General features: G+C 37.9%; 1 protein-coding gene across 2 annotated transcripts in view; it reads right to left on the reverse strand.

The window, feature by feature from the left end:
• Positions 1-25,454, reverse strand: part of pcca (propionyl-CoA carboxylase subunit alpha) — a 386,004-nt gene that overhangs the window by 120,215 nt on the left and 240,335 nt on the right. For both annotated transcript variants that reach the window (XM_060825847.1, XM_060825848.1), the window contains exons 19-20: positions 18,188-18,290; positions 10,151-10,249 (exon numbers count right to left, since the gene is read on the reverse strand). In XM_060825847.1, the coding sequence (XP_060681830.1) occupies positions 10,151-10,249; positions 18,188-18,290 (202 nt within the window). The remainder of the gene's footprint in view (positions 1-10,150; positions 10,250-18,187; positions 18,291-25,454) is intronic.

Consider the following 25,454-nt stretch of genomic DNA (forward strand, 5'->3'; position numbering starts at 1 on the left):
CTCTCATCTCAAAAAAGTGGGGCAAGATTGCAGTAAAACATGCCTACCATTATGTTCTCATTTTATGATGATTTAAACAAGTTGATAAAGTCTTTATGAAGCAATTATTTAGTCTTCGGGAAGGAGCCCAGAACCCTATAAATAGAATTTGGCTGTTTAAGGATGATGCCAAAAAGGGCTTCTTGATGCAAAAATTGGTGGTGAAAATCTGGGACTCTCTCCCTAAAGGTTATTGAGACTGGACACTGTTTTCTAAAGGTTAAATCTGGAATTGATATGGTTTTAAGGAATTGAAGGAAATCAGTATTAAGAAGAAAATGGTTTTAAATAAATAAATAGTGGAAGGCTGATGAAACACCATTAATAACCTACATTTGAGAGTACTAAAGAAAATGGCCCTGGAAATATTAGATACATTGATGGTTATCTCGAGACTCTCAAGTAGTTCCTGCAGATTGGAGGGTGACAAATGTTACCCCACAATTTAAAAGGGAAGGGAGAGAATTACAGGCCAGTTAGTCCAACATCAGTAGTGGAAAAAATGCAAGAGCCTAAAATAAAAGGTGCCATAACAACACTTGGAAAGCTCTAACAGGATTGGACAAAGCCAGCACGGGGTTTATGAAAAGCAAATCATGTTGAACAAATCGACTGGAGTTTTTGTGAGGGTGTAACTAGTAGACTACAGAAGGGAGAACCAGGAGATGTGGTCTATTTGGAATATCACATGGCTTTTAACAAGGTTCCATGGAAAAGGTTATATAGCATAGAAATAGGCCCTTCAGCCCAGCTCGTCCATGCTGACCAGGTTTCCTAAACTGAATTAATCCCGTTGGCTTGTGTTTGCTCATATCCCTTTAAACCTTTCCTATACATGTAGCTGCCCAAATGTCTGTTAAATGTTATAATTGTATTTGCCTCTACGCTTCCTCTGGCAGCTCGTTCTTATATACGCACCATCACACGTGAAAACAACTGCCCCTCAGATCCCTTTTAAATCTTTACCCTTTCACCTTCAACCAATACCCTTTAATTATGGATTCCCCCACCGTATCCATGTCCCTCATGATTTGACAAACCTCTATAAGATCACCCCTTGGTCTCCTACGCTTCAGGGAAAAAGGTCCCAGCCTATCCAGCCTCTCTCCTTATAACTCAAATCTTTTAGTCCTGGTAACAGCCTTGTAAATCTTTTTTCTACCCTTTGCAGTTTAATAATATCGTTCCTACAGCAGGGCAACCAGAATTGTTAGTGGGTAATTACAGCACATGGGATGGGGTAATATATGGGCATGGATTGAGATTTGATGAACAAACAGGAAAAGGAAAGTGGGAATAAATGGATATTTTTACCAGGTGGCAGACAGTGACTAGTTGGGTATTGAAGGATCGTTGTTTGACTACCATATGACTTATACATAAATGGCCTGAATGAGGAAACCAAATGCAACATATCTAAGTTTGCTGATGACACAAGACTTGGCAGGATTGAGAGATGTGAAGAAGATGCAAGGAGACTTCAAGATGTCTAGATGGAATGGCAGGACTGTCCTATAGGAAGAGATTGGTTTGACTGGGCCTGTATTCACTAGAGTTTAGAAGGATAACAGGGGATTAGATTAGATAGGGGAGGTGTAAAATTTCTTTAACTACGCTTTTTATTTTATTATCTAATTTATTAAGATAGTTAATAGAGACTTCAGATAAAACTAAGTAATAATATAGTCTAGGAATAAAATATGTTTTTAAAATTTCTATTTTTTGAACTGGTTTTAAGGGGGATCTTTGTAAATTTCCTAACCATATAAAATGTTCACAGCTTACATTACATGCAGGAAGAATTTTTTTTCCCTTGGTTTGAGTTTATGGAACAAAGGGACACAGTCTCAGTGGGTTGACCCGTTTAGGATTAAGGGTCATGAATTCTCCACCACAAAGACAGTGGAGGCCCAATCCACTGAATATATTCAAGAAGAGGTTTTTTTCTTTTACTTTAAAGGTTTCATGGGGTATGAGGGGAAAGTGGGAATACGGCACTGAGTTTGAGGAACATGTCCAATGGGCCAAATGGCTGACTCCTGTTTTTAGTTTCTATGTTTTGATTTAGCGAGGTTTATGAAGGGCTACAGAATAAAGTGGGTAGATGGCGTTAAGGCATAGCTCAACCATGAACGAATTCAATGGCTGGACATGACTGATGAGGTGAATGGTCTCCTCCTGTTTGATCTGTTGTTATAGCTTCCAGAATCAGTCCAGGACCAAAGTGTTGCAATGGACCAAGCAACAGTCCCTGTTGAAACAGTATGGCCAAAGTAGTTCGTAACAGCTTCTGGCTGCCACACTTTGAGAAGGATGTGAAAATTCTTGAGAAGGTGCAAACGTGATTCACCAGAATGGTTTCAGGGATAAGGGAATTTAGCTGGAAAGCTAGATTGGAGAAGCTGGATTGTGCTAATTACAACAAGAGAGATTGAAGAAGAATCTAACAGATGTGTACAAATTTGTGACAAGCTTGGATAAGACAGAAGAAGGGAAGTTGCCCTCTTTACTAATAGTAAAAGAACTAGCGATGTAGAGTTTAGGATTTGGGCTAGAGATATAAAGCGGGTGTCCAGAAGAATTATTTTACAAAATAAATAATGGTGACACTTGATGCCTGTAAGGGTAATGGAAGCAGAAATTTCAATGTTTTCAAAAGGAAATGGACATTTGAGGGAAGCAAACTTGGATGGATACAGGGATAGTATGGGGTAACAGGACAGACTGGTCTACAGACAGTTGCCATATTTGATGGCTGAATTGTGTTTCTCGATACTATAATGACTCTATGGCTTTAACCAGGAAAGCAACAGCAGTTACTAGGTGCTGTGGAAGCACTGGGTGGAAGAGAGGGTCAATACGGTCAGGGAGCTCTTGCTGACTGGCTGAGAATCATATGCTGTTGTGTTGTAGCTCTCCAAATATCACTGTGTACTAGCAAAAACCTTGCAGTAACTAAGGCCCCTCTGAAACTACTCTCCTCTGAAACAAGTGCATAACAGCAAGTATAATGAAAATGATGCTTTACAATCTTTTACACTTCTGTGAAAACTTTCTCCAGCAAAACAAATAAATGAACCATGGGAGATTTATTTCAATTCACGACTTACAGACTACTTCAGTGGAGGAAGCAGGAATAGCTATCATTTCCCACAACTCAACATAAACATTGGATTATGGAAAAATGCAGAATAGAACAAAGTGGCAGTTTGTTCAAGATGCATTGTATACTGTGCCAACATAAATTAACAAAGTTTGGTCACTTAAGGAATAAACAACAGACTACATGGTCAAAATATTTTCATCCTCATTTTATTTTACAGTCAATTTTATAGACCATTTAAAAAGACTCCCTGAAGAATGCGATTCAATTCAAAGCATTTCTTTCATAAATATGCTCTTAATTAGCATGATGCAGTCAAGTTGTTATCCAGATTTTCTCGCAGAAATATCCGTTAAACATTAACCATAACGTCCTGAAAGTTTATTACAAGACAAGAATATTAATCAAAACAAAAGCAATCTGACCTTAATATTTACAAAGAGGAAAAATGTTATTTTGCTGCCCTAACATTGCATCAAAAAAATTGGATCTCCCAGCTAACTCTTTAAAAAAATGTCTCTAGCTTTTCAAAATATTTTGCAGAGCACTTTTGAAAAATCTGTTAAAATCTGACTTAGCCTTCTGTGTGCCTCAACCTAGGCTTGAATGCTCTGCAATAGTGAGCATGAGGCCAATCAGCCCATGGAGCCTGTTCAGCCATTCAATAAGATCATGGTTGACTTGATTATAGACTTTACTCAACTTTCCTGCCTGCCCCTCAAAACTCTTGACAATCAAAAATCCAATTCAACGAATATATCTTGAATATATTCGACACAGCCTCCACTGTTCTCTGGAGAAGAGAATTCAAAAGTCAAGCCTCTCACGGAAAAATAAAACTCCTCCTCATCTGCCTTAAACAGTATAAATCCTTGTTCATGGTTAAACAATATTTCTTAATTCTAAATTCCCCCATAAGGGGAAAGCCCTCTCAGACTTCATCAAGCCCCCCTCAGAATCTTATATTTTAATAAGATGACTTTCTTCATTTTTATGAAGTCCAAAGAGTAAAGTGCCGACCTGTTCAATCTTTCTTCATTGCAAAAGCCCTTCATCTTAGGAATTCACATTAAGAATCTTCTTTTCTTTGCTTCCAATCCAAAGGAGGTTAAAGGAGGATTTGAGTGAAATACTTATAGGATTTTGGAAGGAAACTTTAGGTTGAAGAAATTTTATATGGAGAAAATCCTTTCTTACTGATAGTGTCATCTTACACAAATGAAAATAGTTTTAAAATCAGAGTCAGGTCACTCAGGAGAGAAGATGGGAGACATCTCCTCACACAAAGCACGGTAGATGTGTATTAGACAAGACACAATAGGACATGGAGCTAAGGTACACATCAGCTCAGATTTAACTGAATGGCAGATGAACTGATTCGTCTAGTCCCATGTTCCTGTGTCACAGTGAGAACAACTTCCAATTATATTGTGCTTTCTGCATGGAAGAACCTGCCAAGGCTCTTCACCAAAGGATAATCAGAAAGAAGCTCTTCTGTTCCAATTTCACATTATTGTGGGAGTTATGTATATGCTCCAAGGTAGCAGCTGTGAAGTGGTCAAATTATTAATGCAGAGATTGGACAGACACGTGTTTAAAGGTAGAGTGGTTTAAACGTAGGATTTTCAACTTTCATGTAGATTGGGATAAACAGGCAAGCTTATATTAGAAAGATATCAAATTTCTCAACAATATTTGGGGTTTTTTTGCATGGGAGGGATTTTCTTAGCACCTTGAAAAATCATTTGGAAGCAAGTGGGAGAGCCTGAAAGATGGCAAAAATATTTTGGATTGGTTCCCACCTTCTTGTAATTCTACCAGAAGCAGTTTTAGAGCAGTGATGACAACTGTCCATTAACAGCAGGAAGCCAATTCAGATAATTATGGACATTTCCAAAAGGCTGTGGAATTTCACTCGCAGCACACCAGATCCCCAATGTGTCGGAAGCTTATCTACGCACAGGAGGCAGGAGCTGAGCAACACCTCCGTCTCGAAGGAGATCCATATGCTGTAGGCACTTTAAAGACCAAAATTGTTAATTCTCAGGACATTCACAGGCAATGCTTGTGATAGAGGGGAGAAAAGGGAGCCAAAAAAGAAGAGCAAGAGGGAGAAAGATAGTGAAAGGAAAGAAAAGAGACAGTGTAAAAGGGCAAGAGGAGGAGGAACGTTATAAGGGAGGAAGAATTCACAAAGGCCCAACTGTGTACAGTGTGGATAGACTATCTCCTTGTTGTTTTATTTTGTTTAATCTTATTGAGGTTAGAGATGGATATAACCCAACATGTCCAGGTAAATAAGATCTGGGGTGCAATGGTAGGTGAAGTGATAGAATATTGGTTTTGGTCAACCATTGCTAGAATCAAGCTGGATGATTCTTGCTAAAGTAGTGTGGGGAAAGGGAAAGGAAGGTATGTAAAGGGAAGTCATCTCTAGATCCCACATCTGCAGCTTTGAGTAGCTGGTTGAAAGTGGCACTACTGAAGGTGGCACAAGATGACCTGGACAGAGCAGGAAAAAAACTGCACCACCTGAAAGTAATCCAGGGTGCAAGTTACTCATGGTTTGGCTATAGTAATTCGCAATTGAGTTAATTTGCGTAAGTGAGGTAAAATAGACCGTCTAGACAGGAAAACATAGAGATATAGATTGGCAGCATAAAGTCCGCACTCTTGAGGCCTGAATGTGTTCAAAAACCTTAATTCTACTTTTTTCTCAGACCAGGTTATCCTGTGGTTCTCTTTGAATGAAGAGGGTTTCATGTGACGCTGCACCCATTTTTTTTGTCTCTTTGCCGTCTGCAATTAGTTCCACTTAGTTGGGTGTCAATGACCTTTTCAATGCAAAATTCAGCAAGGGTCCAATCAGCATGAACCCTACTGCCTCCACTGTACCATTATCGCAGTGAAGGATGAGCAAAGGTAACAAGGCGTCAAAGAAAACAAAGGTACCATTCACACAGCAGTGTTTCATAATGTTTCAAGGCTTTGTACACGTTCATTTGCTATTCTGAATTAGGCGAGTTACAATTGTTGCAGACAAAATTAAATTGTACACTTTTTGAGAAGACTCATACAGAGCAAGAACAATAACGAAAACATGATATCCAACTCTTTTCCAATTCGGATTTTATTTGTTATTAAAATAAGGACTCATTTTAAAATGGAATTGGAATCACACGGCTTCAATCAAATAACAGAATACACCATAGCAAACTTAATTGTGTTTTATCCATCGCTAAAAGGTTAGCATGCTTAAATAGTCACGCACACCTGTAAAGGTCCAGTTTACATCCCCAGCGTGCACTGAGTTTACTCATCTACATTGAAGCATTGTCCTCACCCATCACCACATTCAATGCTTTAATGAAGAGCCTCAGTACTTTTTCCTACCGTTGACATTCAGCTAATATATTTACAATTATCTGGGCTGGTTCTATTTCCCGTCTACAAAACAGGAGTTGTTTTGCTATTTCCCAGTCATCTGGCACTGAGCCTTTTCTGTTGAAAGTTGATGGATAGATATCAGTGTCTCTGCCGTCTCCTTCCTAGTTTCGTTTAGTACCCACCCTAAGTTACCAGAAAGCTATTCCCATGAGCCCCTGCTGCAGCTGACTACATCTGTGCTCCTTCCCACTCTGCCAACATCTGGCGAGCAGGAAATGGTTTCATCCAATCTCAGTGTCTTTCGGGTGGTTTTTAAAAACATATGGGGCAGAAGGAGGACCTTCAGCCCATTGTGTCTGTACACCATGTCTTCTTCCAGTCCTTGTTTACCACAGGAAGGCTTAACAGAGGTGCTTGGAATTGTGAAGAGTTTTAATTGAGAAAATAAGAATAAACTCTTTTCAGTGACAAGTGGGTCAGCAACTAGAGGACATTGATTTAAGGCAATTGGTAAAAAAATGAGGTGATGCAGAGAAATAATTTTACAATAAGCTTTTGAGATCTGGAATGAACTGCAGTGGAAACATTCAGTCGTAACTTTCAAAAAGGGATGAACAAATGGGACTAATTTGATGCTCGTTCAGAGAGCTAGCAGAGGCATGATGGCCCAAATGTACTGTAGGAGAGGGAGCAAAAGAGAGAATTAACAGGTAGAGGAGGCAGAAAGTGTGAGGTAGAAGAGGCCAGTAATGGAGAGAACAGCAATAGAAATGCAGGAAGGCCAGATTGAAATCTTTCACTTTATGAAAGAAATTAGAATTTTAAATCACAGGGAGGGTTTTCATCTCCATAATGTTTTTCCAAAGGGAATCGGCAGACTGTATATAAAAAGCACTGCTTCCACCTTACATTTATCATATGGTTACGTATAGAAAACACAGGGCTTCAGCTAAATCCAACTGATGCTCTGGCTTTTCTCTCTCCAGTTTCTCCAACAATTCAGACGGTATTCTACAGCCCCTGCAATTTCATGCCAGCACTCTTAGTTTTTCTTCGGCTGCTCTCACCACATTTACATGTTTCTCCAAAAAGGCCTTTGATCCAAAATCAATTGAGGCCTTTCAAAGAGAAATAGATATTTACTTAGGAGAAAAGTATATGAAGGGAAATGTTGTAAAAACAAGGAAGAACAAAGTCAAAAGCTAAATAAATGCCAATCACTTCCTCCTGCATCTATCTTTCATGAGATCCTCTGCAAATCTGCATTTCCAACCAGTCAGTTCAATGTTAATGCACAAGACATCCATAGTGGAAGATTTTCCATACTTTGGGTAGATTAGGTCTTTTTAATTCAAAATTTGTCTTGTCAGCAAATGGTGTCCTTGCACACCAATGTTAAAAGATGTTTTGCCTATTTTTGTTATCTTATGGCGATGGAAATTGTCTCCTTGCTGCATATTTGGGGATGTATGAAAGTGATTAAGAAGTGCTTGGCTTAGGAAACGGTGAAATCAATTGATATGTAGGAAACAAAAAACATGCTGAAATCCTAAGGTCATCTACCTTATGACATTCTTGACAGAAACACTGAACGTAATGGATAACTTTGTCTGTGTCCAGTTCTGATTGCCCAGTTATAGTCAGGATATTATTAAACTAGAGAGGGTTTAGAGCAATTGGATGTTGCCGGGTATGGAAGGTTTGAGTTATAAAGAAGGCTGGATAGGCTGCGACATTCTTCACTGGAGCATAGGAGGTTGAGAGGGGACCTTGTACATGAAGAGTATAGATAGGATTAATGATAGGTGTCTTCTCCCTAGAATGGGGGATTTCAAGACTAGGGGGTATATTTTTAAGGTGAGAAGAGATAAAAAGATATGAAATGCAAATTCTTTTTAAAGAGGGTGGCTCGTGTACGTAATGAACTTCCTGAGGAAGTAGTGGATGGGAGTACAGTTAAAACATTGAAAAGACACTAAGTTAAGTACATGAATAGGAAAGGTTTGGAGGAATATGGACCAAAAGCAGGCAAGTGGGACTGGTTTATTTAGAATTGATCTGAACTGGTTAGACTGAAGGGTCTGTTTCATGCTATGTGACTGTATGACTCTATCAGTTTTCTTACATGAAATTGATTCTTTTGCTTCTTTTACTTGATCTTATAAGATTTTGAAGGTTGTCTGAAGCATTCAGCCTTATACAAATCAATGAAAACAGTCATAGTGTGGTTCACCCAAATTTAAGACCATACTAATACATGACATATTCCTCAAAAGACAGCTTGTCCCTTACTGATTGCACTGTCTCCAAGAGGGTGTGATTGGCTGCTTAATGACAACTCAAAGCTGTAGTTTTCAAATTCACTAACACCCCACCTCTTGTGGATAGAAATCAAAGAAAGTCTCCAGAACATCAAGGATCCACATGGTTCTCACAGAATACTGCTTACCAATTTCAGAAAGTCAATTTCCAAGGGAATCAGCAGCTGCCGCGTTATTTCCAAGATCATTTCTCTCCCAAGAGGAGCAATTCAGAGTTAAAATAATCATGGCCACAAATACAACTTACCTTCCTAGACTACTACATCATGCCTGAATATAATTAGACTCAAATTCCCTTCCAAATGTTCCATAAAGTTACCAAGACCATAAACAAACTAATTCTAGCTATTTACAGCATTATTTTTCTAAAAATCTTGATGTAATTAACTATTTGGCTAAAGTATTTTGAAGTCATTTTCCATTTTTAAAAAAATTAAATAGTGTTTTTAAATTCTCATGCGTGACTGAAAATAATGCACATCCAACTTCAACATTTTAGTGAAGTCAAAGAGGTCATTAATAGAAATACTTGTTTTTATAACCATAACAGTAGAATAAGGTTAAACTGCTTTTAAAACTGTGTTAGGGAAGCAAGAATTGGTGAACTTTTTGTTAAAAGACCATCTCTCTTTTGTATTACTGGAGCTGTGGATGCCCAATTCAATTTTCGAACATATGTATCATATTTCTGCTATGCGCAGAAAGTTTAAGAAAACTTCTCACTTATTTTCTCAATCAGCTTAACATTTCAGAAGGAACTTCTTACAGAGGGAAATATGACACAGTTTTCAACAATTTGCATTTTCCAAAATGCAGTGAATGCACCTTTTTGTTCACAAGGAAAGATATTTTTACAACCTTTTTTGGCATGGGGGCATTCCCAGGCATCTAACAATAAAAAGAAATCTAGTCGGTAACGTAATGTAGGAAATATGGCAGCCAATTTGCACACAGAAAGCTCTCACAAAAAGCCAAGTGATAATGGCCAGGTAATGTATTTTCGATGCTAGCTGAGGGAAGATTACTGGCATGGAAAGGTAAAATTTATCACTGTACTAATTATATTTTTGAAACTATTAAAACACACTCTAGTTGAAATATTAACACAAACAATTATTAGTTTGTGAAAAAGATTCATCTCCCTTTTGTCCTCTCCTACTGCACAACAGGAAAATTTACTGTAACATGAAGTGTTCACTCTTCAGCTGCCTTATTCTGGAGTGGCCCATTTCAAAAGTAGCTCATGCAGAATAATCTCTTTTTAAAAAATATCAAATAAGTTGACTATAGTTAAATATACCTGAACGATCCTTTGAGTATCGTCAATGGTGACAGGTAACAAGGGTGAAGCAAGGTTCCATTCACTGGTCACATTTAGCGTCTTTCCATCAACCTCCACCTGTTGTGACATCAAGTAAGACTGTTACAGGGAAGACAGACAGAAAACAGATCCCGAATCCACGACTGTGAACAAAGCAGTAGCCATTTTAAACAGATGGTAACCCAACAGCCTGTCATGTTTATTACTACTGCCATAAAAGACAGGGCCCAACAACATAGTCTTGAGGTTATCCCTGGGGACCAGCAATGGACCTCAGAACAGCTGTTTCTGGTTACGAAGGTTTCAAGCAATTTAAAATAAGTAACAAATAGTCATCCGACTTTTACACCTACCTTGATATGCTACATTTACTGCTATTTAACAAGTGCTGAATGTAAATTCTTGTGACACATTTCAACCTGTGCATTGGGGCTTGTGTATAATAATTCAACTCTCCAAGGATTACAGAAGCATTTCTTCACTGCATCAATAATTACAGCATAATTAATACTTTCATTTTAATCATGTAGAATACTCCTCTCAAAAAATTGTTCTGTTCTTTGCATATAACTGGGAACGATTGCAAAATGTTTCAACAGTATCAGAATTTTCAGCATTTAATTTGAAGACTTCAGCAGTAATGTGTAACAAATTTTGAAAATGAATAGTAAACGCTGCAATGCAAGAATATCTCTTTTCACAAGAAACACTGAAGCTTTTAATGTGGGCAATCTTGCAGCTGCTGCACATTAGGAAGCTGGCAGTTGAATAGATTCTATCATGAAATTTACTGAGATTTAATACAAGATGGTACTTGCACAGCAGGACAAGCCTGGGTTTAAATTTCTTCTTGACTGTCTCGAGAATGTTGACTCTCAGCCCCACCAATGGCTTAAGATTCCACAGGGGCTGGCTACTTTTGGACACCTCAAAGTGACCACTAGCACGCGTGAGCTTTCAATGAGTGCTGCTGGGATATCTCACAGTCAAATCCAATCAGGTCCTCAATCAACAAGCCCTCCTGATCCTTCTCTATGAAGCAAGGGAAACTTGGAAGACCACCTCACTTGTAAGAATGAGAGAGATTTTTGTATACTCTACTATTAGTGACAACTTTCATTAATTGATGCATTTATCATGTTAAATCACCCCAAGGCACTTCATGGGGTGGCAAGATCTGGAGTATTTTGATACAAAACAGAAAGGCAGAAATAAAGAGTTGCTTCTGTAGGGACAGAACTTGCACCAGGAAGCAAGTGTGGCTCAAATTGCTGCTGCATTTTAAAGATCCTTTATGCCTTGACAGTGGCTTTGCTGTCCCAGGAAGAACTTTCATTAGACAAACAAAGGAAACTATACTAACATGACTTTACCTTACCCTTAACTTAATAAAGTTTAAACTTGAATCTGATCGTTATACGGAGTATAAAATTGACTGACATTAATATAATAGTTCACATCAAAGTTCTGTAATACAGCCTTTTCTCGCTCTTTTTCTTAAAGGTAGCTTGTTTGGTGTTAGATCGATACAAGTGAATAAAAAAAGGAAAAAATCAAGAATACGGATTTTTCGACTAAAGAGCTGAGATACTAGATTAATTTAATACTTAATTTAAACAAAATATGATAGAGATGGTAGGTTGGGTGATGCATTACAGCTGCAACATGTGGGAGATACTGGATGCCCAAATGTTTACAGTTTGCGCAACTTCACATCTGGGTTCAGTAGTTAGAGTCTGAGCTGCAGACATTGCATTGCATTAGGGAGGGGAAGAGTTACTTGGACTCGTTTCTCCAGGAGACAATCACATCCCTTAAATTAGGTTATTCAAACTTGGTCTGTGATCAAGTACAGGAGTGTGATTGTAGGTGAGGCAGGTATGGGGACCCAAGAGGCAACTCATTAGGAACCTTATTATGGCAACTATTCCACAGTTATGAACTGACCGAGCACCATGGTACATGGAGACATTCAAGAGGAGAGAGGAAATAGGAATGTAGCAATGGTCAGGAGGCTATAATTATGGAATAGATGGTGTTCTCTGCAGTCATGAAGGTTATATTGCTTGGCTAGTACTAGGTTTAAGGATAACTCCCAAGAGAATCTTGGAGGAGAAGGGGAAGAGAGGGAGATTCCAGTTTCATCGACCATACTGGTGCTAAAAACATTGATAGGACAGGAAAGAAGATTCTGCTGCAAAATTTTGTACATTTAAAAGCTAAACTAAAACGCTGAACTTCCAAGGTAACAATCTCTGGCCTACTACCTAAGCAATGGGCAAACTGACACAGAGTAAATAAAGTTAAAGAGTTAAACACATAGCTTAAAAAATTGGTGTGGGAGAAATGGGTTTCAGATGGCAGCAGGACGAGAGTAGAAAGGATTTGTTCTAGCTACACAACTAACACAGCGTGACAGGAGGGACAGTATATACAAGCATAAAACAACAGCAGCAAGTAAACAAAGGGGAACAAAATGGTTTAAAAAAGGACAAAATTAATGTCGCTTAACTGAAATGAACATAGTTTTGGAACAAAATAACTAAGTAATGGACTAATAGAGGTTAACAGATATGATCTTATAGTTATTGGGGAGACATAGTTATAAGGAAATCAAAAATGGGAACTAGGTATTGAGGGGCATGTGAAAAGTCACACAGGAACAGCAGGAAAGTAAGGTGGAGTAATATAGTTAATCTGAGACAGAATAAGTATGATAACATGATCTAGGATCAAATGATATTAAATCTATATCATTAGAGGTTAAAAAAAGGGGAAGATGACATTGGTGGGAGCAATTTTTAGACAAGATTAGAAAAGCACAACAGCTCAGGCAGTATCCGAGGAGCACATCGACGTTTCGGGCAAAAGCCCTTCATCAGGAAATGCTTTTCCAGCACCACTCTAATTTTGACTCTGATCTACAGCATCTGCAGTCCTCACTTTCACCTCGTAATTTTTAGGCACCCTCACAGCAGCTGTACTGTAGGAGTGAGAATAAATCATGAGATAACGAGGGAACGTTAAAAAAAAGTATACTAATTGTGGGTGACATTAATTTTCGCACAGATTGGGAAAATCAAATTGGCAGAGAGCGTTTTTGGGTCAGTTGCAAGGTTCAATATGTTATGGATCCAACCAGCAATCAGAGTATTTTCTATCTTGTAATGTGCAATGAGATAGGTTTAATAAATGATCCCAGTGTAAGAGATCTCTTTGAAACAGTGACCACAACATGGTAGGATTTCGCATTCAGTAGGAGTGTGAGAAGCTTGGGTGAGAAACAAATGTACGATAATCAAATGTGGTAATTCCATAGGGATGAGGTCTGAATTAGTTGGAGTGGACTGGGAAAAGTGTTTAGCAGAAATGATGATTGAGGAACAATGGTAGACATTTGAAAATATAGTCCTTGACTCACAGTGAAGTTATATCCAGTGAGGAAGGAGGATTCTAAGAAGAGATAAATAACCCATGGTTAACCAAAGAAGGTATCAACTTGAAAGAAAATAATACAATGTGATAAAGGTTAGTGGCAAACCAGAGGTTTGGAAAAGTTTTAAAGGCCAACAAAAGGTGGCAAAAACACTTTCCAGCTCAGGGAGCAAACCTACATCGATAAGTCTTCAAGTTTTGAGGGTTTTTCTGTAGTTCACTCAAAGATATGGGCATCATTGGCTTGGCCAGCATTTAATGCCCATCCTAACTTGCCCTTGAAGATGGTAGTATATTGCCTTCCTGAATCACTGTAGTCCTTGTGCTATAGGTCGACCTAAAATGATGTTGGGTAAGGATTTCCAGGATTTTGACCCAGCGACACTGAAGGAATGGCAAGATATTTCCAAGTCAAGAGGGTGAGTGGCTTGGCGGGGAACTTGCAGGTCATGGTGTTCCCACTTATTTTCTGCCCTTGTCTTTCTAGATGGAAGTGATCATAGGTTCGGAAGGAGCATTCATGAATTTCTGCAGTCCATCATAACAAATGGTCACATTGCTGTATTGGAAGGAGTGAGGTTTGTGGGTGTGGTGTCAATCAAGCTGGTTGCTTTGTCCTGGATGGCATAAAACCTCTTGAGTATTGGTGGACCTGAATTCAACCAGGCAAGTGGAGAGTATCCCACCACACTCTTGATTTGTATCTTGTAGACTAGTGGTGTAGTCGACAAACTTTGTGGAGTTAGGGAATAAATTACTCACTGCAGGATTCCTACCCACGAATAGCCATAATTCAGTTCAGTTTCTAGTTAATGTTGATAATTGACAGTTAGGGATTCAGTAATTACCACACAACTGAATCTCAAGGGATGATGGTTAGATTGTCTCTTAGTGGAAACAGTCATTGCCTGGCATTTGTGCGATGTGAATATGACTTGCCACTTTTTTAGCTTAAGCCTAGATTTTGCCCAGGTCTTGCTGCATTTGGTCATGGAATTGAGATCTCATTCAAAAGCCTACACAATTCTGTCAGTAATTGGAAACAGAAGTTAACATACTAGCAACAGTGTAATGAGGTGGAGGAGCACAAGCCTAAGAGCAGCCCAACTTTGACAGGATGTAAGAGCAGGAGTAGGCTATTTAGCCATTTTGGTCTGTTCTACCGTTCAATAAAATTGGTTTATCTTCAAACTGAGGTCCACTTTACCCAATTCCCACATCCCTTGATTCTCTTGGTGTCCAAACATCTGATGATTTCAGTCAAAATATACACACGGACTGAGCATCCACAGCCTCTGTGGTAGAAAATTCATTATGTTAAAAATTGCTCTGCCAAGTTCTAATTGGCCATACCTCTTATTGGATGCTGGGTTCCCTTGCTTGAGATTCTCTGAAAATAATCTCTCAGCATTTGCCTCATCAAGCCCCTCAGAATTTTACCCATTTCAATAAAATCACCTCTGCTCAACTCCAGAGGAACACTGACTCATTCTCCTCAATGGCTGGCCCACTCTACTTCCAGCTGTCTGATGGACTAAGCCAGTGCTTTTGTTAATGCTGTTGCTGTTGCTTTCTTGAGTGAGGTTGAGTTTCTTCTAGAGGACCACTGGGTGGCAGCAGTGTTTTTCTGATGGCAGCTGCTATACTGATAGTGAAGAGCCAGATTAACAACCGTTTCCAGAATCACAGAATTGTCCGTGCTATATGAAGCTTAGCACTTCATATCTGTGCCAGATCTCTGAAGGAGCATCATGACTTATCATGCTCCTGCCTATACCCCCACATCCTTGTACATTGTTTCTATTTAAATGATCATCTGATGTCCCTCAACTGAACCTGCCCCTAATACACTCCCTGGCAGTGCATGCTATACCCTAACTCGCTGTATTAAAAATCTTTTTTTCACATCACATATGCTTCTTTAACAAGTTGCTTCATATCTCTTTCCTTTCATTTTCAATCCTTTTATAAGAGAGATTAGTTTCCCCCTATCTACACTGTCAGCCCCCCCATGATTATCAAAACGTCTATCACCCCTTAGCCTTCTGTCCAATAAACACAGTCCCAACTTCTCCAATACAATTTGATAAAAAAATGCTTTCTGAAAATGCATCTTATGCTTGATCCTGAGCATTTGGAAATTTCAACACAACTCAAGTCCAGTATTTACATGGAAAGGGTTACGGACATTCATTAGTTTACTACTACAACAACAGACTACAACTCATACCTATATCACCCTTTAAATGCAGTGAAATGTACCAAAGTGGGATAATGAAGCATTGCCAAACCAAATCTGACACTAAGCCATTTAGGACACATTTAGAGAGGGAATTCCAAAACATTCGGGCTTCAGAAGACAATTCAGCATGCTATTAATGGTAGGATTGTTAAAATCAGGGATGTGTTAGAGGCACACTAGAGTAGTGCAGAGATCTCAAAGATGAAGAGAGATTAGACAGAGAAGGACAAGTTATGGACTGATGTGAACACAAAGATGAAACCACCACTTGAAGGCACTGGCAAGCCCAGGATGCCATCAAGTAACTATCAAGAAAGAACTGAATAAATGGTCCTGAACAAACTTTTCCTGATGTAGAAGAGAATTTCATTGGAAAAACAAACTCCATGTATTACCTGGCTCAGGTGAAAGATTACGGGGGATATGGGAGAAGAAAGAATAATTTACCACTGTACATTATAGAAAGAAAGGGTTGCATTTACATAGCCTATGCTACTTTACAGATCATTATGTCCTTTGAGGTGTTGTCATGGCTGCATTGTAGGAAATGCAGCAATTTGCATTAACAGCATTATAATTAACATTTTTGGTGATGTTGGCTCAAGGACAAGCATTGGCCAGGACTGGCTTCTTCAAGAACTCTCGAACTCCCTTCCTATACTGCTCCACCTCTCATTCTCCTCTTTTACAAAATCTCAATGACCAGCTTTTGGTCACCGGCTCTAATGATTGTGTATCAAATCTTGTTTAATAAACCACAGAATAAATGGGGAAAGAGACTATTTGGCCCATTGAGTCTGCACTGACCCTCTGAAGTGCATCCCACCCAGACCCAGCCCCTATCCCATCCCGTAACACTGAATTTACTATGGTTAATCTACCTAACTTACACATCTCTGGGCACTAAAGACAATTTACCATGGCCATTCCCCCTAACCTGCACATCATTGGACTATGGGAGGCAACGGGAGCACCCTGCGGAATTCATGTAAAATATCTTAACATGTTGAAGATGATATGTAAATGTAAGATGTTATTGTTTTTGTGCCATGGGAGATTTTACATCTACCTGAGGGTGCCTTAGATCAACATCTCATCCAAGGATGGTACTTCCTCAGTACTGCACTGCAAATGCCAACCAATATTTTCGTGACCAAGTCTCTGGTAAGGGACTTAATGGAGTTTAGTGCTATCCACTGAGTCACAGCTGAATCCCTGGATACATGGCCACTGGGATGTCGCAACTACACAGGGGCAATGTTCTGTGGCTTCCTTTTCCATTTGGACGACACATTTTCATTCATAGACAAAAAATAATAACTTATATTGTAAGAGGTTACAGGCACAAGTAAGGATTTTGAAGATATAATTCAATCTAACAATTTAAAAATACAAGTAGTGTAATCTGAGTTTCATAAAACAAAGCAACAACTGGAGTGCAATGGAATTGTTTTTCTGCAAATGCAGATATAGGATTATTAAAAAAAGACTTGTATAAATAAGTTATTCAGAGTGACCAGATTAATGCAGGGCTACAGTACATCTCCTACATTCTAATGCTTTGGGATCTGTTCCACAGAAGAAGAAAAGGGACCGATAGCTCATGTTATTATAGGAGGATATTCAACAACCAAACACAGAAGATGTTTTCTCCATAAAAGCAGTTGAACAAACACACGACTTTTCTCAGTAAAAGGAATCTGACATCAAACCACCAGTAAAATCCTGAACCCTAAAACCTCCTTTGAAGAGACCTATTTGAAGTGAGGTATTTCTAGTTATGGGTGATTGAAATGAGAAATCTGTAGCAGCACATGGACGTGTTGGCAACATGACCTACTAATTAAATCCATGTGAGCCAGTCTCATCTTAAAAGAGGTCCCAAACATTAGCTTTCTCAACTTATGCCTAGTCAATCAACCAAGCAATGACAATCTTAAACATGAGACCACAGTGACGTAAATCCTGTCACTAAAATAACCACTTCTGCATTTTAACAATATTTAAACAATAAGCATTACATATTCCACTAAACTAATGCTGCCAAATAAGCTTTGAAGGTGGGAAGTTGTGTTCATAATATGTAGAGCCTGAAGTGGCTTTTTTTGCCCACATCACAGCAACAGAGTCTTGGATTTAGCTTATGCTGACAGTACGCAAAACCCCAGAACTGGCTTTCTCTATATAAATTGGGAATTGGTCAGCTTGTGAACAGACTCTAAAAATAATGCATATAGCTTAATTTGGTCAATAATCTGTGTTCCTAGTTTACCGAAGACTTAAAGAAAGTTGACAGCAAACAAAAGATTTAAAAGGCAGAGATATTGTTTCAAGCTTACATTGTAGGATGACCCTGATCGTGAGACAGTAACAGAATGCACCCCATCATCCAGCTGTACTGACAGTTCCCAGCTCTTCTGTTCTTGTGTAGCAGCAGGAATCCTGCAGACCAAAGTATGAAGAACATTTTATTTCTCAAAGATGAAATAGATGTGGTCAATAAACTCGGATCACAGGGATATATTAAAGGCACTAAATTATTAAAGTGTCACTTGAATTTGAGTCTTATTTTATTAACAATCATCTGCTGAATGTTTTGAAACATTGCACAAATTGAAAGAAATCGCACTTTCATCATCAGACCTGCAAACTTGAAAGGAGCTTGCTCACAAAGAAATCATGCTCTCCACACGAGAACAAGACTTCTGTTTAAAAAATAAATCATAAGTTAATAAAGTGATCTTGCCAGAAACCATGCTTGTAAAATTCTTATCATTATGTTTCCATGTTTGAACCTTGCAATTATCTGCATTATAATTTTGGTGAAGTCTTCCACATTCAAATCAAATTCAACATATGAGCCGAAGAGACAAATCTCAATGATTAATTTCATTTTCACTCAACTCTCTGAAGACCAAAAGCATCTTGGCATCACACGAAAAAAAACAAAATTGCAATTCTCAATTAATTCAGAGAACAGAATGATTGAAGAATTATTTTGACCATTCATTTCATAGTTACACTCTCGTATTAAATAGCAGTATTTTATAGGAAGCACTTTTTCTGCTATTGGAAATCCATGAAAAGTAAACAAAGTCTTACACTGAATTTAGATAAACAGCTTACACCAGCAACTGGTCCATGCTGGTGTTCATACTCCACACAAGCCTTCTCATACCTCACTTGTATTCCATTTATAGAGTTATATGGCACAAAATAGACCCTTACGTCCAATTTGTCCATGCCAACCAGGCATCCCAAACTGAACTAGTCCCATTTGCCTGCTTATGGCCCACATCCTTCTCAATCTTTCCTCTTCATATACCTGCCCAAATGTCTTTTAACTGTTGGAATTGTACCTGCCTCTACCACTTCGTCTGGCAGCTCATTCCACACACGCACCATCCTCTGTGTGAGAAAATGACCCCTTCTACTACATGTACTCAAATAGCTTTCATCAAAAATGCATCTATTTGCCCCAACCATTCCATGTGATAGGGAGTTCCAAGGCCTCAGACACTCTGGGTAGGATCCTTAACAAAATTATGTTAGGAAACGCAAAACCACGTACACCAGGAATAGTAATGCGATCGCTGTCACTCGCAAGGCAATAATAATCCATATGACAAATAGAATATTAAGCAATTTCTGATGGTTAAAAAATACTTTACTGTAAGTGAATAACATATTACAAGCCCGTCAGGCAGAAACTAGTGATCTCCTTGTGCACTGTAGAATCATTAATCACTCTTGATTTTGGATTATTTGAGGATCACCAGCAAGCGCACACGACATCTACTATTTTTCTTCAGCGTTCTACACAGTTAGTTCTGAAAACGGGAACTAGGGGAGGCCATTCAATTTCTCAGGCCTAGTCTGCCAATAAATTAGACTATCATTGATTTGTATTTCAACTTCACTATTAGTGCTCTGTCACTTAACATCCTTGCAAAACAAAGGTTGTTCACAAAAATATAATTTTCAATTATAGGCTAGAATGATTTTTAAACCTTGGTTCTGTGCATCTTGCACCATGTTAATGTACAAATTAAGCTAATAAGAGTTCAAATAGTCTTTAAAGAGTTTGATTTGGCTAACAACCACCAGTTTTTATTTTAATAGCTTAATTATTTTTTGCATCAATCTACTGCCTTAGCTTCAGATGAACAGAGGAGAAGGTCCCACTGGGAAGTCAATTTAACAGCAATACATGGTACCCTGTACAATTAAAATTTATTCACATACAGCATTACATAAAATCATAGTTTTAGATTTCATAAAGACTCAAATCACAAACTGTCAATTTAAGAAAGTGCCATATTAATTCATACATATGATCAGTCGCTCCTTTTTATTTAAAAATATATTTGGAAAGACTTGGATAATTTCAGAAGTGGCAATAGTTGTAGTATTACACTGCTCAGGAAGTGTGCATTAAATAAAGAGTTAGAATTATAACAGAAAATATTTAACATTGTAATCAGAAATCACAAGATTACAGTTACACCTAATTAAAACAAACCAAATTGGTGTAGCAACATCATGTTTCTTTTCAGACACTAACATGGCCTACCCATGCATGAACTTCTCAAATGTAAACTCTGCTTGTTAAAGTACCACCCCATGGTGCAGTGATCACTTTTTGTTGAAATTTTAAACAAGAGAAACTCTGGGCCCCAAACATTTCATTTGTAATATGTGGAACACTCATCCAATGTCAAGTTCAAAGACATTATTTTAATGAAATAATGTCTTCAAACAAGGAAATTATTTGTTCAGATTTTATCAATGTCACCAAAACACACATTAAAGTAGATTCACCCTTTTTACTTTGTATCAACCATTAACTGTTTTGAGGTACTGTGGACAATAGCATCTTGTATTTATATACCACCTTGTATTTGTATATCACCCAAGGCACTTCAGAGAAATGTTGTCAGAGACAAAAATTGACATGGAGCCAAAGACACAAGTACAATTGACCAAAAAGCTTGGTCAAAAAGAGGTTGTAATGAGCATTTTAAGAAGAGGTCAGTAGGTAGGTTTTGAGGCAAAATCTTTGCGCTGAAGGCCTTGGCAGGCATAGATATGCCCTCTCAATGATGGACCACAAGTAGTCAGAAATATACTGAAGACCAGAACTGAAGCATCGTAGCTATCTCAGAAAGTTGCCAGGCCGAAGGTGATTACAGAACTAGAGAGCAATGAGACCAGACCAGGATTTCACCAGGAGAGCAGAACTTTGAGTTGAGGCATTCCAGATCACAAATTGGTACATTAGTCAGTAAGCACAGAGGGGTGTTGGGTGAATGTGATTTGGTGCAAGTTAGGGAACTAGCAGCTGACCTTTGCAAGAACTTGAATTCAGTATGAATGGATAAGAGGTCAGACTGGAGGGCACAGGAATGATGGAGTCTAGAGGTAGTAAGGATATGGATAAGACCTCAGCAGCACTTGAGCTGAGGTAAGAGTAGAGATAATACACCAGTAGCAAGAAATTGACTCATTTTCAGCCACTGCACAGACCAAACCAGTGGGCACAATTCAATTGTCTTGACTGCAATTCAACTGACTGCCATATTGGGCAAGGGTCAACAAGGAATATTCTTTATCTATGAATGATGGAGGTGTTTGCCCATTTGCAAACAAAAATAAGAGGCAAAACACTCAGCTCAGATCTCTGCTCCATTATTAGTTTATCTTGAAAAATCCAGCTCCATTACAGCCCAAGGATGAAAAAAAAACAGTAAGAAGTCACAATGCAGAAACTGTTTGTATGGAACGCATGTCATCCATGAATTTATCCATTTGTAGAAACAGCAGAAGCACGATGCCAAGGAAAGACTCCAATCTGAGTCCCATCAACATTAAACAAATCATCAAGTCATTAGCACATTACTGTTTGCTGGAGTTTGTTGGTTGTCACATTTCCGACACCACACCATGACTATTTTATTGGTTGGAATACAAACTGGGATGTCCTAAGATTGTGAAAGGTGCTACACAAATACATTTTTTTTTCTCTTATCTAAGGACAGCTGCCAGCGTTGTACTGAACAGACATTTTCTTCTTGCGTTTTCTCCCATCTTTGCTGTTTATAGCTTTTCCAATCTTTGCTGTTTTTGGCTCAAGGGCAATGAGGCCTAAAGCTAAACATCTCACTATTTTGGCCCAGGCAGCTTACCCTTTGCATCTGCCATTATCTGCAACAATTCTTTTGAGCTCATGTAAAGCACCGACCTATTCCACAAGGCTATCAGTTTTCTACAAATGATTATAATTTTCATTAAAGTATGACAATAAGTTAGAGAAAGAGTGAAAAACGCAAATGAGAAGCTTTTAAAAGAAAATGAGAGCAATAAAGACAATATAAAAGAATGATGGAGAAAGAGAGGAAACTAAAGGTAAATGCATTTTATATATTACATTTCAAGACTGCTAGGTGTCTCAAATCCTTTCCTAGCCAAACAACTGTCTTACTTTTTAAATGTAGTATTTTGCAACGTAGGAAATGTAGTTGCCAATTTTGCGCAGTAAGGTACCAGAAACAATGATGAGACAACAACCAGATATTGTTGTCAGCTGATGGGTAAATTTTGGTGAAGACACTAGCCATATCTCCCTGTCATTTCCTCAAAGTACCGTGGGAACCTTTATGTCCAACTAATGAGGTTGATATGGACTCATTTTAACATATTATCCAAAACACAACATAGAAAATATGGCAATAGAAGGATACATTGATATATTGAGAAGTAGTATAGTAGGAAGGGATTCATGTGGAGTATAGACACTGGCACTGAGCTGCGGGGCCAAATGATCTATTCTGTGCTGTAAAAATCATTGTAACAATAATCTGACTGCTATTATAGCTGCAGCTATTTTAATAATATGACTTGCAACTGAATTTAACAGCAAATATAATTTCCACAGTTCAACATCTCAGTTCAGGCCAAAGGGAACTTACAAAATATGACAAATAATTTATTTTCTGATACATAATGAAACCAACCATCAATTACAATTATATGCCTATAGATAAAGCTGTGCTTTAGGGAGCCCTACAAGATCTTACTAAAAATCAATTAATGTTTAATTTACTGATCCTTTATTTAAATGCCTCTTATCCCTCAAGGTTTTATCCCCTTTTAAGAAAAAAGGAATTTAAACAGTTGTTTTAAGTCTAGAAAAAATGAACACATTAATTGATGCACAACTTTCCAACACCTGCCAATCTTACAATGTTGTTGATCAAATATAGGCTTTGAATTAAAAAAAAAGACTTACACTGAAAGTAAATTCTGATCTTAAGTAGCTTAGCTGTGCAGTGAAAGGATCATTAAGAAAACCTTAGTCATAACTTCCACTGCAGGGAGTCACAAAAATGATCAAGAATAATGTGGCTAGTTTTATGGGAGCTGAGGTCAGCTTTTGCATACGAACACAGACTGGAGAAGTTAACCATTCATCTGAAATGATTTCAGAGAATTTGCAAGAGCGTGAAAGATATGTTATGCAAGCATATAAAAGTATTCAGTGGAGGTGGACAAGACCGGCTACATAGAGACTACAAAGCAGCCCTCCCACGGTTCATGAATAAGTCGAGGAAATGATCGGAAAAAAATGGAGAGATGTTTGGACAGATGGCCCACTTAAAACACATGGGATAAAGTGGCAGTAATTTGAATGAAATTTAAGATTTTGATAATAATTGATCTTTATGCTCTGTAGTCCCCAGACAGGTAAACGAATAAATTCTTGAAGTGTTACAAGTAATTCCTGCTATCAAAAGAAAACTATTTATGAATGTTATTGTTGGAAGCTAAGAGAAGTATTTAAACATAAAAACTATATGAAAACCTCAGGTATAATGAGAAGCAAAGGAAGGTCAGGATTAAAGGAATTTAAAATAGCATGAATCTGTTCCAACCAAAACAATGAAGAAGATTTATATCATGATCATTCTGCACTTTGAATGTTCGTCCCTCCATGGATATCAAACTCTCGGCTTACACTGCAGCATTTCCTCCCTCTTGCACCACCAGTTGTATTTTGCATGTTTAATATTTCAGCAAAAAGGTTTTATTTGGCTGTGCAACATTCCCAAAATCCAGAACTATTATTTCTCAACATGCTCCCTCATCCTGAATATTCAAAACAACCATTTCCTTTCAGAACTCGCTCTTTCACACTATCAAATATCTACATACTGAATCCAAGATTTCCACATTCAAAACAACTCAACCAAAATTATGACTTAACTGCTTCAAAAATTTGTTTGACATTATATGATGGTTATTTACATTAGATCCTTCAAAATAATGTCCGAAGTTCACTTGTTCGCCCAGAATACATTAAAGTTGTGATTTTCCCTTATTTCAAATTCCAATGTCCTTGCTTCACAGTACAGCTGAACATTACTTAAAAGCAGGGCAAGTATCATCTCAAATTCCTGTTCTCACACATAAATCATCAAGAAAACTATGTCATGCAGAGACAGGGGTCACTCTCCTAGTGAGACAAATTCCTTTAATACTCGCATTCTGGTCTAATGCTTTCGTCCACACCTATTAGAATGACATATAACTTTACAACCAGGTAGCTTATTTATCTGACACCTACTCAACATAGCCTGCCTTTTTTACAAAAATAATTATTAAACTGCCACTTAAACACCCACTTAAGCTGAGATTTGCAATAAAAATCTGAAATAAAATGCCACTTTAATGATTTAAAGTAGTTTTCATCTTTAAAAAAGTATGATATTAAATGTTTCATTGGTTTGAAAATAAAAATTGCTTTAAATTGTTTTAGGTTTGCTATGTAATTAGCCATTTGGGAGTTTATGGCCACAGTTGCACTACACCACTTGTTCTCTCAGGCTGGTGATCTGATGTGTTGATATAGTCTCAGTCATAAATCCCCATATGGATCAACCAATAAAATGGAATCCCAGGCATTACAGTTGTTCACACTAACTTAACATTTCCACACCATATCAAAAAAAACAAGGCTTTAATTTTTCAGGCTTATTTGAGTGCAAGTGATAATCTTCACCGTGGACATATTGCTCCGATACTCCATATTACATAAAGTTTCTTGAACTTTCAGTCCTAGTTGGTTTTATAACCTTTTTAAAAGGCTTGCAGAAACTTATTGGAAATGAAGATCCCATTCTTAACTTTAACTCGGCAGCATCAGAGAACGTAATGAAAGAGGAAGGACATTAAGCGAAACGATAACATGTAATTTCTGTGATAGATAATTGGGAATTTTTTTCAAACTTTTAAATAGGGAGGTAGAAGGTATTAGAAATCTATAAAGAATAAATAAAAACCACAAATGGTACACTAAGAAATCCAAAAAAGAAATCCGTGGACCATCACATAAAAAGAAGTGGCAATGTTTCTAATCTTGCAGATATTATCATTTGCAATAAAGTTGTTGTGGATTAACTTTTGTTTTTAATTGGTTAGGGTATAGTTAGGAATAACAGATCTCTGTAATTTTAGTCAAGTTTAGGAAATGAAAATAGCAGCACCTTGGGTTTCAAGTTAACATTGCTTGTAAAAATATTTCAGTTCTGGAATCACAAGTAACAGAAC

Source organism: Hemiscyllium ocellatum, chromosome 6, assembly GCF_020745735.1.
Source record: "Hemiscyllium ocellatum isolate sHemOce1 chromosome 6, sHemOce1.pat.X.cur, whole genome shotgun sequence".
Classification (NCBI taxonomy): Eukaryota; Metazoa; Chordata; class Chondrichthyes; order Orectolobiformes; family Hemiscylliidae; genus Hemiscyllium; species Hemiscyllium ocellatum.